The sequence below is a fragment of the Hyperoodon ampullatus genome (assembly GCF_949752795.1).
Source record: "Hyperoodon ampullatus genome assembly, chromosome: 7".
Lineage (NCBI taxonomy): Eukaryota > Metazoa > Chordata > Mammalia > Artiodactyla > Ziphiidae > Hyperoodon > Hyperoodon ampullatus.
The window spans coordinates 111,677,426-111,690,440 of NC_136920.1; the positions used below are offsets into that span (position 1 = coordinate 111,677,426).

General features: G+C 36.2%; 1 protein-coding gene across 2 annotated transcripts in view; it reads left to right on the top strand.

Annotated features, from left to right (window-relative positions):
* TRPC6 (transient receptor potential cation channel subfamily C member 6) overlaps positions 1 to 13,015 on the top strand; it is a gene marked incomplete at both ends in the record, with an annotated part of 107,800 nt that overhangs the window by 71,924 nt on the left and 22,861 nt on the right. For both annotated transcript variants that reach the window (XM_079708172.1, XM_079708173.1), the window contains 3 exons: positions 4,222 to 4,407; positions 6,305 to 6,469; positions 12,226 to 12,442. In XM_079708172.1, the coding sequence (XP_079564298.1) occupies positions 4,222 to 4,407; positions 6,305 to 6,469; positions 12,226 to 12,442 (568 nt within the window). The remainder of the gene's footprint in view (positions 1 to 4,221; positions 4,408 to 6,304; positions 6,470 to 12,225; positions 12,443 to 13,015) is intronic.

Sequence of the window (13,015 nt, forward strand, 5' to 3'; positions counted from 1 at the left end):
GAGTTTCTGCTGAAAGATCAGCTCTTAACCTTATGGGGATTCCCTTGTATGTTATTTCTTGCTTTTCCCTTGCTGCTTCTAATATTTTTTCTTTGTTTTTAATTTTTGTTAGTTTGATTAATATGAGCCTTGGCATGCTTCTCCTTGGGTTTATCCTGTATGGGACTCTCTGCACTTCCTGAACTTGATTGACTATTTCCTTTCCCATGTTAGGTAAGTTTTCAACTATAATCTCTTCAAATATTTTCTCAGACCCTTTCTTTTTCTCTTTTTCTGGGATGCCTATAATTAGAATGTTGGTTCACTTAATGTTGTCCCAGAGGTCTCTGAGACTGTCCTCCTTTCTTTTCATTCCTTTTTCTTTATTCTGCTCTGCCGCAGTTTTTTCCACCATTCTATCTTCCAGCTCATTTATCCCTTCTCCTGACTCAGTTATGCTATTGATTCCTTCTAGTGTATTTTTAATTTTAGCTATTGTGCTGTTCATTACTGTTTGTTTGCTCTTTAGTTCTTCTAGGTCCTTGTTAAACATTTCTTGTATTTTCTCTATTCTATTTCCAAGATCATCTTTACTATTATTACTCTGAGTTCTTTTTCAGGTAGTTTGCCTATTTCTTCTTCATTTATTTGATTTTTGGGTTTTTTATCTTGTTCCTTTGCCTGCAAGATATTTTTCTGTCTTCTCATTTTGTCTGATTTACAGTATTTGAGGTCTCCTTTCCCTAGGCTGCAGGTTCATAGTTCCTCTTCCTGCTGTTCTCTGCCCACAGTGGAGAGGTGGTTCCAGTGGCTTGTGTAGGCTTCCTCATGTGAGGGACTGGTACCTGTGTCCTGGTGGGTGGAGCTGAGTCTTTTCCCTCTGCTGAGCAGGACTATGTCAGGTGGTGTGTTTTGGGGTGTCTGTGAGCTTAGTATAACTTTAGGTAGTCTGTGTGCTAATGGGTGGGTTTGTGTTCCTGTCTTGTTTGTGATTTTGTGTGAAGCGTACAGCACTGGGAACTGCTGGCATTTGGGTGGAAAAGGTCTTGGATTCAGATAGAGGTCTCCGTGAGAGCTCTTGGCGATTAATCTTCCCTGGGGCCAGGAATTCTCTCGTGGTCCAGCTTCCTGGACTCAGTGCTCCCACCCCAAAGCCTCAGACTGGACTTCCAGTCAAGGAAACAAGACCCCGCAAGTCACTCATTCCCACAATAAAGGGGATTAAAAAAAAAAAGACTAAAAAAACCCCAGACAAATGGTAAAAAGTAAAATCAAACAAAAACAGAAGCAAGGAAACACACACACATACAAAAGAAATAAAAATAGAACCAAATAAAACAAAAAGCAAAGAACAACCAGACAAATAGAGGAACTCAAAGGTGAAATCAAACAATTTATATCAAAACTAACAAAAACACAAAACCAAAGCAGTGTGACAACTGCAGAATAAAGTAAGGAAACAGAACCAATAAAAAGGATTAAAAAATAATAATAAAATAAAATAAAATATAATGGGAAAAAACACAGGACAACAGAAGAGCAAAGTAGAAATGGAAACATTTTTAAAATAATATATTAAGGAAAAAGAAGTAGAAGAAAAATAAGGGAAAAGAACACAGAACAACAGAAAAGCAAGGTAAAAATAGAAATATATATTTAAAAAGTTATAAAACATGAAGATCCCAAAAGACTAAATAAAAAAAAAACTAAAACAATAACAACAACAAAGAAAAAAAGAAAGAAAAAGAAACAAACAAAAAAGCCAGAACCAACAACAGTATGAATAAAAACATGATAAAATTCTTAGTAATAATTATGTTTCCCTGGGGTCTCCACTGTAAGTGTCCTTGCACATGCCATGAGACACAGCCCACCTCTGCCTCCACAAGAGGCCCTCCTCTGCCTCTGGGCTGGTCTCTGGACCTGCTGTAGGTCCTGTGGGAACCACTCAGACACTGATTGGGCCCAATTCCTGTGTGTGCTGGCCCCCAAATTCCACAGATGCCAGAGCTAGACTGTTTTCATTTGTGGGAACACTCATTGTCTACTCAGATATTCCATAGACACAGGATCTACTTAGCTGATCACAGGGATTTAATCTTCAGCTTGAACAGCTGATGGAAAGATTTTTGATCTTCTTCCTTAGTCGCCCTGTTCCTGAGGTTCAGCTTTGGTTTTATCCCCACCTCTCCCTGTGGTCCACCCACAGGAGTCTGGTCCTGAGGCTACCTTGGAGCTCTTGGGTCTGCCCCTGTGAGGACGGGGCACAGAGGTGGTATGGCTGCTTGGATCACAGGACCCCTGGTGGCACCAAATGCATAAGGAAGCTGGCGGCCATGGGCACCAGAGATATGCCCCAAGTGAGGGCCTTTTCTGGTGCTCAGCGTAAGGTGTGTGAGAGCCAGCCCCGAGAAGGCTTCTTTTATTGGTGCCGGTGTGTGGGGAGAGAGAGGTTACAGAAGCGGCTCCTCTCCCTGTGTGTGACTCAGCAGTAGTGCCCTGCTTCTATGGCAGTCCAGTCTTCCTCCATAGGCATTCCCTGCTGCGGATTTCCTCCCTCCCGTCCCCTCGGTCTGTCTCCCCACAGCCAACAGCAGTTCTCGCTCCAGGTCTGTTCTCCAATCTCCACAGTCCAGCTCCCAGCCCCCTTGCACACCTGTGAACACACGTCCCAGTCTGGGGCACATAGGGCTGTGGTACAGATCACCTGTATATTTCACACTCTGTCCCGTCTGCCACAGATCGGCCACTTCACCCTCTTCTGACAGCCTCAAATACTTCCCTTCTGCCCCAATCGATTTCCCTGTCAGAGGGGGGTTTTCCCTGAATTCGGGAATCTCTCCTCTGTTTCAGCTCCCCTGCCCCGAGGTGCAGGTCCCATCCCGCTTCCTCTCCTCCCCCTTCTCCCTTCTTTTTTTCGTCCTACCCAGTTATTCAGGGATGTTTATAGTCCCTTCTGGTGTTGAAGGTCTTCTGCTAGTGTTCAGCTAGTATTCTGTGAGAATTGTTGCATCTGTGTTCCTGATGCATCGTGGGGAGAGATGAACTCCACGTCCTCATATTCCTCTGCTATCTTAACTCCCCCTGGAAGGAATCTTTTTATCCTACAACACAATGGTGGCTTCAAGATGGAGGAGACAACTAATTCTGAACCTGCAAAGCTGGCTTTAAGAGTAAACTCTGCCATGGAAGTAGTGAGCTCAAGGGACCTTAGTTTTTTGATGTGCAAAATGGGACTAGTATTTCCCTGGCTTGCCTCCCAGTTCTTCATAGATCAAAATAGAGAAGCATTCTACAAAAAGACAAAGTGGCATAATTCTTACAGGCAAAGGGTTTAGAGCAAAACAGGGTTACATTTAAAGCCTCATTTTGATACTTAGTGGCTGCAAGATTTTGGACATATTATTTAACCTAAGTGATCAAGGCAATTGTGAAGATTAAATGATGATATGATCCACTTGGAATGCAACAAGTTCTAGCTAATAGGTTTTCTTTATTAACATTGGGTTATAAATGGCCTTATTTCAATGTAAGAGAATAAAGAGGAAGGAAATATCAGAAAGACCATAATGAAGATATGAATGCATGGTGTGTGTAAGTTCAAAATGAATTTTTGGTGTTTAAATATGATCTGTACTCTCTAAATCCTCCCAAAATACCATTAGTTCATCAGCAGTAAATTACAGTGAAACCATTTTCATTAAATTTCCTTTTCTCCAAAGAGAAGAATCTCAATTTGCAGACTTTATATTGGATCTCATCTTTTGACTCTTTGTTTGGTACATAAAGTTCCTTGGTAACAATTTAATAAGTAGATAAGTGATATATGTTTGCTTTTGTCTAGCAAATATATATTATGTACCTAGCTGATGAAGTTATGAACATAAGAGATATATGTATGCAAAATAGTATGAGCATGCTGTGGGAAACGTTGCTTACTTTATATTTCTCCTGAATCAGCAGATGAGTTTGGTGCACAGTGCAGTACTTTTTGATAACTTTCGTTATGTTTTAGACAAATTTCCTCTTTCAGGATATAAAGAAAATCTTTATTGTGCTAAGATATTTCAGAGAGAGATCGCTCAGCAGAACAGCAATTGAAAATGTTAAAAGAATAGAAAACCTAAAAATAGAGTTTTTTTCCTCTACAGACTGTCAAATCACTGATAAATTCTGCAGCATAACATAGTAAAATTTGCTACTTCTACATTATTGTTTTTTGCTTTGCTTTGCCTTTCCTAGAATGACTACAAAAAACTGTCAATGCAGTGCAAAGATTTTGTTGTTGGACTCCTCGATCTGTGCAGAAATACCGAAGAAGTAGAGGCCATTCTGAACGGAGATGTTGAAATACACCCCAGTGGTGAAGATCACGGTCGTCCAAATCTCAGCCGTTTAAAACTTGCCATTAAATATGACGTAAAAAAAGTAAGGTCAGGCCTGAAGCCCCTTTTACATTATTTCAGTTTTTATTGGTGCTAAATCAGGATGAAGGCTTGGCATAATTAGATTGAGCTGGGTTTTTCTAATTAATTGCACTAGGTAGGTTCTCTAACAATTCTAAGTGCCTAGTTGTGAGGCATTTAACCTACACTAATGCCAGTCTTTAAAACCTAGACTTGTTTATGCAGTGATTGACACTTTCTTTTACTTAACTAATGATATAAAAATGACTTTGTGTGTTCAAACTACAAGGCATTTATTATAGGATAGGAATATCAAGACCCAACTCGGTTTTCCCATTTGTTAATATATTCCAAATCCAGACCAATGCCTTCTATTCCTTCTTTAGAGCATTTGAATCTCCTTCATCTTTATTTGTGGAGTATTTTTATCTCTGTCTTCATGTGGTTCCCCCTATCCTTGACTGCTTTCTTAGGTTATGTAAGATATCTTTAAAAAAAAACAGTTTTTATAGGTAAGTTTTCTAATAAAAGTAACACAGGCTTATGGTAAGCTTTCAAACAATATAGACATGCCCTCTTTCCGTCTTCTCAATTCTTAATGGAGAGTAGTTAATCAATATTATATTTCTCTCCATAAATTTATACCTTGGACATCTTCACATATCAGTAAATAGACATCCACTTAATCTTTTCAAAAGCTGCATATTGTTATGTTTATTTATATCGTTATGTTCATTTAGTCAGCTTACTATTTAAGGGTGTTTATTATTTCTTTATTTTTTTGTTATTTCAAAACATTTGCTAAATTTCCCTTCAAAAAAGGTGCACCAGTTTACAAATGTCAACAGTGTGTGAGAGGGATTATTTCTTCCACTCATAATGGGTATTATTAGTTTTTTTCTTTTTTTAAATAGATCTTTATTGGAGTATAATTACTTCACAATACTGTGTTAGTTTCTGTTGCACAACAAAGCGAATCAGCTATATGTATACATATATCCCCATATCCCCTCCCTCTTGAGCCTCCCTCCCATCCTCCCTATCCCACCCCTCTAGGTCATTGCAAAGCACCGAGCTGATCTCCCTGTGCTACCAAATATTATTAAATCTTACCAAGTATTATTAAATCTTACCATTCTGAGAAGACAAACATTGTATCTTGATTTAATTATCTTCCAGGTTAACCATCCTTAAGAAACATTTTTAGTTCCTTTATATAACCTGTCCTTTGTCTAATTTTTAATATTCTTTACCAATTGTTATTTTGAGCTGTTGTTTTTTGTACATTAAATAATGCAGCTCTCTGTCATATGTAGGGTTCATTTGTAAGCAATAAATATGTAAGAATAAAAAATTCTGAAAAGTAAAGAGTGAAATTTAATTATAAAGTTTTCTTAATTGAAAGAGTTTATGGTGCAGGAATAAAAAGAAATATCAGTGGAATAGAATAGGCAGTCCAGAAAAAGACCCATATGCAAATGGGAGCCTAGTATAAAATAAGTTTACCATTTTAGATCAGTGCAGAAAAGGTTGTATACTTTAAAAAAAAAGTATTTAGACATCTGATCTAGCAGGATCTTTATATCACTCCTTCTAGATGGAAAAAACATATAATCATAAAAGTCCTTCTGTAAAATATTGATGAATCTTTTTCCAATATTAAATTTCCAAAATTTGTTTCTGCTTTGAAAGAAAACCATTAGTCATAAAGCAAAAGTTGGAATCTTTGAATTTATGTAATACATATTAGAACCCCCTGCCATCTTGCTTGATACCTGCTCGCTAGATATTTTACATTTGTTCTTAATTCTAACAATATTTTTCATGGGCAAGAACAGAACATAATATTAGAATGCAAGAAAAGAGTTTATGCTGAATCTTTAAGCAAGCTGTTAAATGTTTTGTCACTCCCCTGCTAGTTTGTAGCTCATCCAAACTGTCAACAGCAGCTTCTGTCCATATGGTATGAGAACCTTTCCGGTTTGCGGCAGCAGACCACGGCAGTCAAGTTTCTTGTGGTCCTCGCCGTTGCCATCGGACTGCCTTTCCTGGCTCTCATTTACTGGTTTGCTCCATGCAGCAAGGTATGTCTGTGAAGCCTGCACCTCTGTTATCTCCTAGAAGTGTATTTGATTTATATATCAGAGCCAGTTAAGCAAAGAAAATTCCATTTCCCAAATAAAAATTTCAGGGAAGTCAGAGTTGGGTTTAAATAGTCTTATTGTTTTTAATATTATAAAAATAACATATATTTGCTATAAGAAATAAAGCAATGGAAAGAGAAAATTCACCTGTAGTATTACCACTATTAATATGCGAAAGAAAACCTCAGTATATTTCCTATTTGTCTTCTCTCTAGTTACGCCTATGCATATATTTTTACATTTTTGATGAGGTATGCATTGAGCAGATATCTCAAATAACACCCTAAAAGAACATGTTTCCTTTTGTTATTTCTGCTCTGGCAAAATTTGAGATGAAAGTTTTTGTTTTGTATTTATTTTAGCGAATATGACCAGATAAATCTTAATATAAATAAAGGACAATTGTGTAAATATTATTATAATGCTTGTTTCAATGAAGACTGTTTGTTTTAAGGACAGAGTACATTGTAACCTGACAACAAAGATAGCCTGTTTTTCTGTTTTTTGTTTTTGTTTTTGGCAAACTCTGCCCAGAATTTGATGAAATTAATTTGTTCAGATGGACCTAGCCTTTCATTAGTGAGACAGAAGAAGTTTGGAAAATGTTGACCTGTCATTCTGTTAACAGACATAGAGATTTGTCTGCCTGCATTGCCAACAATCTTATTCTTCATGTTTTTGAAGCCACATTTCTGGAACTCTCTAAGTTTCAACCCTTAGAGTCAGACTGAAATAATTCTAAAGCTATGTGTCTGAAATGTCTGCTGGACCATCTATTTATGTGCTATGTAGATATGCCAGTTGAATCACTTGCTGTTGTTAAATCTGGGCATGACTCATTTTCAAATATTTGTAACATGTGGGTGCAAAGACATATATCACCATTACCAACATATTTTCTTATTATTATTACTTAGTCATATATTTGGTGCTTTAACCTTATAGGAATGTTAGTAAGTGGCTTATGGTAGGAAGCTGGTGCAAAGCCTTACACAGTGGGAACTTTGTAATTACTTCCATTGATGATGATAGGAACTGCTGGAAACTTGGCATTTTCTCCTGAGGGTAAAATCTGTCATTATAAATGTTTTTCCCTTAAATATATAAGGCCAAAAGTTGGCCTTATATATTTATAAATAAAATATAAAGGAGGAAAATAAAATGAAAATAGTGATATTTACTAGAATTAGAAATTTATAGCATGGATTTTTTTCTAGAAAGTTAAGATTTTTCTTTTCTTCCTTTTTTCATAGGAATGACAGATTTCACTTTGAAAACAGAATTAATTCTCCCTACTAGAACATAGGCTACATCTATGTATGTAGTCTCTGTTCTGCTTCTATTCACATTTCCTGGGTCTTCAGAGATTTAACCTGAATTAAAAGTGTGGGGTGGTTCTGAATTATCCTTGTTATTACTCTGTGATCAGTTAAATTATAATATCTCTTCTAAAGTGAATAATTGTGCCTCCCCATATCCAGTGAGTTCAAAAGCATAATGCCTTCCAGAGTGTTTGGTGTTTTGACAGACTAGTTTTGGCAGTCCTTAGAGTTGCACAGTTCTTAAATTTTGTTTGAATCCTAATTAACCTGATTTCCTTCACTATTTCTTCTTCCCTGGCCACGTTTCTTTCTGGTATCTGTTTTCCATCCTCGTTTATGAACCCTGAGGCAAATAATCAAATTAAAAGGACACTGTCAAGGTATTTTTTTCATATCTGAAATCTATTTTACTGTTATTTAATGTTTGAAACATGATGATAAAACCTATTTACATTTTTCCCTTTAGTAATATATATATAAATATTATTTACAGTTTAGATAATTGATTTTTTTAAATGGGGGGGAGATTGCTCAAGCTATATTGATGCTTTTATTTAAAATATTATTTAAAATATTAAAACATTCCAAAGCATCCCTGAAAATTAAGCGAGATCAAATTTCAGGCCTATGCACCTTGACAGAGTCCCTGTTTCTATTTAAAGTTTGGTTTTCTTTCCTCACGTCTGCTCTTTTCTTTAAGAAATTATTTTTGTCCTTACTTGTTCTCTTTTTCCACCATAACCCAAATGTGTTTTATACTCATTATAGTAAAAATAGGTCATGATGTGATTTCAAATCATTTTGGCTTAAGCTATCTTCAACCTTTTCTGCTACTATTGATATTTGATAGTTATTTGATCATCAGTAAATACTTAAAAACAGTATGATATAATATTTAAAAGCAGGTATTTCTTTCAGTGCTTACTTTCAGTCATTTTTCCAGCTACATCAATTTTTCACCTTGTTCAATTTTTCTTTACAGTTATTTTTTAGAAATCTGTTTATGTCACAGAATATATAGATGACAAATTTTACTAAAATGAATAACTCACTTCAGTTCCTAAAGTCCATTGAGTGGTGCCAGAATCTCCTTTAGTTTAAAGAGAAACACAACTCTCAATGATTTGTAATAAGAAATAGAAGATATGACTATCCAAACACACCATTTTAGTTTCCTGTCAACCAACTTTTTGTTTGTTTTGTGTTTATTTGTTTTCTTTTTTAAAAAATTTATTTATTTATTATTATTTTTTAAACATCTTTATTGGCGTATGATTGCTTTACAATGGTGTGTTAGTTTCTGCTTTATAACAAAGTGAATCAGCTATACATGTACATATATCCCCATATATCCTCCCTCTTGCGTCTCCCTCCCACCCTCCCTATCCCACCCCTCTAGGTGGTCACAAAGCACTGAGCTGATCTCCCTGTGCTATGCAGCTGCTTCCCACTAGCTATGTATTTTATGTTTGGTAGTATATATTTAGTAAGCAACAAAAGTACCTGGTTTGATTCTCTTCTCTCCCTTCTGAATAAAATAAAGGAGTCATATTGTGTAAGAACCAGGAACCGAGGGAAGAAGGAAGGTAAGGCAGGTCAGTAGTGAGGGGCAGATCAGACACCGTGCCCAGAATAACTGAACGTTGGCTTTAGATGTGTCCAGACAGCTGAACTCAAGTTCCAGACCTCTCAGGCTTGAGGAACACTCTAATGTGGGTAGCTTTATTCTCACCCCGTTTTATGTCTCCAGCCTTTTCTCTTCTCCTTCTCCTATTTTAATTTGTGCTCTCTTGAGTTTTTCGTAATTTTGTATTTTGAAGGCCGCCTCTGATTCTCGCCTGAACAAAGCAGGGAATAAATAAGTTTTCCATGGATTTTACTACCAATAGTCAAAGCCTCAATCCCAGTTTTCCACAACAGTCAAATAAACTGAGAACTTTGAAAAATTGGTTTAATATTTATAATAATAGCTGTTTTCACCAGGAAGATATTGAACCTTGCAATAAATGATTAAATAAATCTTGTACACATGATTAAATCTTATATAAAACATGATTAAATAGCCATGATTACAATAAATTGTATATAAAGCAAATGTAGAATTAAAATTGTATATGTGGCACACCATAGAAAAAGAAAATAAAGTCACATTAATGTTCAGTTTTTAATAGTCCATATTTTTTTAGAAAACATTGCTAAGAACAATAGGCAAAAGAAAATCAAGACTACTTTCTCTCCCATTTGTTTTAACTTTATTTGAGAGTTCTATTTAAACAAGATCTTAAAAAGACACAAAAAGTACTCTTTGATTCAATCTAATGAGCATTTACTTATGGAAGTATGGTTTTTGGACAAAATTTTTACAGCAACCTTTTACAAAGTAACCTTGGATTGGGTCTGCAATATATCTAACTGTATAGATCCATTGGCTTAAAACTAGATAGATAGAGCAATTGATCTATTGATCTAGATAAACACACACACACACACACGCACGCATGCATGCACGCACATGCACACCCTGATATTCTGCCTGGCCTAAGATTCTAAATATCAAGAGAGAAGGGACTAAATTATGTGATTCATCCTAGCTCTAACGTTTATAATTTTGAAAATCATATAGACAGATAAAGTGTGTAGGAACAGAGAACATTGCATTCCTTCCATTATAGCATTTAGCTTTTTAAAATCTTAGAACCGTTTGTTCTCTAAGAATTTACATATATATGTACTTCAATGAGAAAATATGAACTTGTTTTGTAAACCAAAGAGAAACATTAACTCAAACAAGTATGCCTGGGTTCAGATCCCAGCTCTACCACTTATAAGCTGTGTGACCTTTAAGCTAGTTTCTGGACCTCACTTCCTCAGTTTCTTCATCCATAAAATGGGCATTTCAGCAGCATATACCGCTTTGTATTGTTGTAATTATATCATGAAATTAACAGGGTAAAGCACTTAAAACAGTACATACAAGTACTGGCCAAGTGTTGGTGGTATTATTATTAATTTTTATATTTTTTTCTGTAATAATAAACTCGTTTGAAAAGCTGTCGAAAGCTATTGGCCCTCTCCTAAGAAAAAATCCTTGCATACATGTATTTGAGTTTCGTTTACCATTACAGGGGATACACAGAGCCCTTGAGACACATCGTGGGCACACACCATCCCTCTGCCCCAGCTAGGATTCGTGCATCTCAGATGGAAATTATTCCTCTACTATAGATGCACAAGAGCTTTTATTGTCTCCATATTTCATATGAAAAATCTGACTTTCACATAATTTAGGAAATTCACTCATTGCTACTCAGCTAATGAAGGAATGAAACTGGAACCTGAACCTAAAATGTGTTGGTTATGTGACCAGAGATGTATGTAATTGCCAATCTGCATTTCTTACCACACTGATGCAATTCTAGCCAAAAAGTCCCACAAAACTTTTTTTAAAAACCTTTTCCAGAAGCCTATGAACAGAAAATATTAAATGATTTCCATAGGCTTCTGAAAATATAAAAAACGGTTTGAAGACGCTACAGCCACCCTTACAAACTGCTCCCGTTGAGTACCCGTTTCCAGCCTCTGCACCTGAGGCCCACCCCCTACTTGGTTTCCGTCGCCTGGGCCAGCTCCAGTGAATTCACCTATTCTTCCTCAAAACTCCCTTCCCAACGCGAGACCAAATGTTTTAACCTTTTGCTCCTATCCCATATTTAAAGATTTAGAGATGTATAAAAAAAAAAGACACCTGGACATTTTTCAATCCAGTGTCATTCCAGGACATCTTTCCAGTGCGTGATGGGAACTGCCCTACTGTCCTGTCCTGAGCTGGGAGTTCTCTTCTTGGTACTCCTGACTCTTACTCCATTTACAGCATCACTTGAAGCCTGATTTGCACCCATGTCAGTGAAATACACATGAGGACAACAAACAAACAATTATCAATCAAGGGTGTATATATTATAAAGCAGATTCAGTTTAATATTTTCATTGCTGCTTCCTCAATACTTCACACCCACTAAATTAGTTTTCTTTTTATGAGTAATGGTGATACTATGCTCTGCCTTTTGTCATTATTATATTCATAAAATATTTTGTCAGTATTATATATAATATCTTAAGAACTTAAATGTCATTTAATAGAAGTTAATTTATTTAACTATCAATCCAGAATATCAGCATATGTAGCTGAGCAACATGACCAAAATTTTATATCAGCAAAAGGAATTATTTTTCTTTTATTAGTTATATAAAGGTACATAATTATCTTAGGAGACCATTGGAGTGCCCAGATATTTATTCTTGTGTATACGCATGTGTGTTTTGCAAAATGTACAGAACAAAGCTAAGATTTTCTTTTGGTGTGTGTTGTGGCAGATGGGGAAGATAATGCGTGGCCCATTCATGAAGTTTGTAGCACATGCAGCCTCCTTCACCATTTTTCTGGGGCTACTAGTCATGAATGCAGCTGACAGATTTGAAGGCACCAAACTCCTTCCTAATGAAACCAGCACAGATAATGCAAAACAGCTGTTCAGGATGAAAACCTCCTGCTTCTCATGGATGGAGATGCTCATTATTTCCTGGGTAATAGGTAAAGACTGATTTCTCTGTCATCATTTATTTTTACAGCCTTAGCAGTAGGACTGAATGACACTGATTCCCTCACACATCAGTTATACAGATGTATACAGCATGATACAATGCTCCACACAGCATGATTTTGTTGCTGTTGTTTTTAAAGCACAGTTATCTTGGGTTCATTATCAGTACCACAGTCTTCTCACATGCCACATGCTTTTTAGATTTCCAAGAAAAACCCAGGAAGAAAATGAACAGGATAGTATGAATCAAACCCTGCCAGTGATGAAAAACTGCCATTCATGTTTTAGGAGAGCTGTGACTTCAAGTTTAAAAATAACCACATGATTTTATGTTGCAATTTAATAGGAACTGAAGGTAATAGCCACTCACATCTATTGAACATTTTTTATGTACCAAGAACTGTTCAAATCACTTTACATACATCATATCACGCACTCTGTTTGTGCCTAGTGGTCCAATCTGTCATATAATAATGTCTACACGACAGCATTAATGTGAGGATTAAGTAATTTGCTTTAGATCTCCCAGATGGTAAGTGAAACAGAGGGAATTTGGTCTTAAT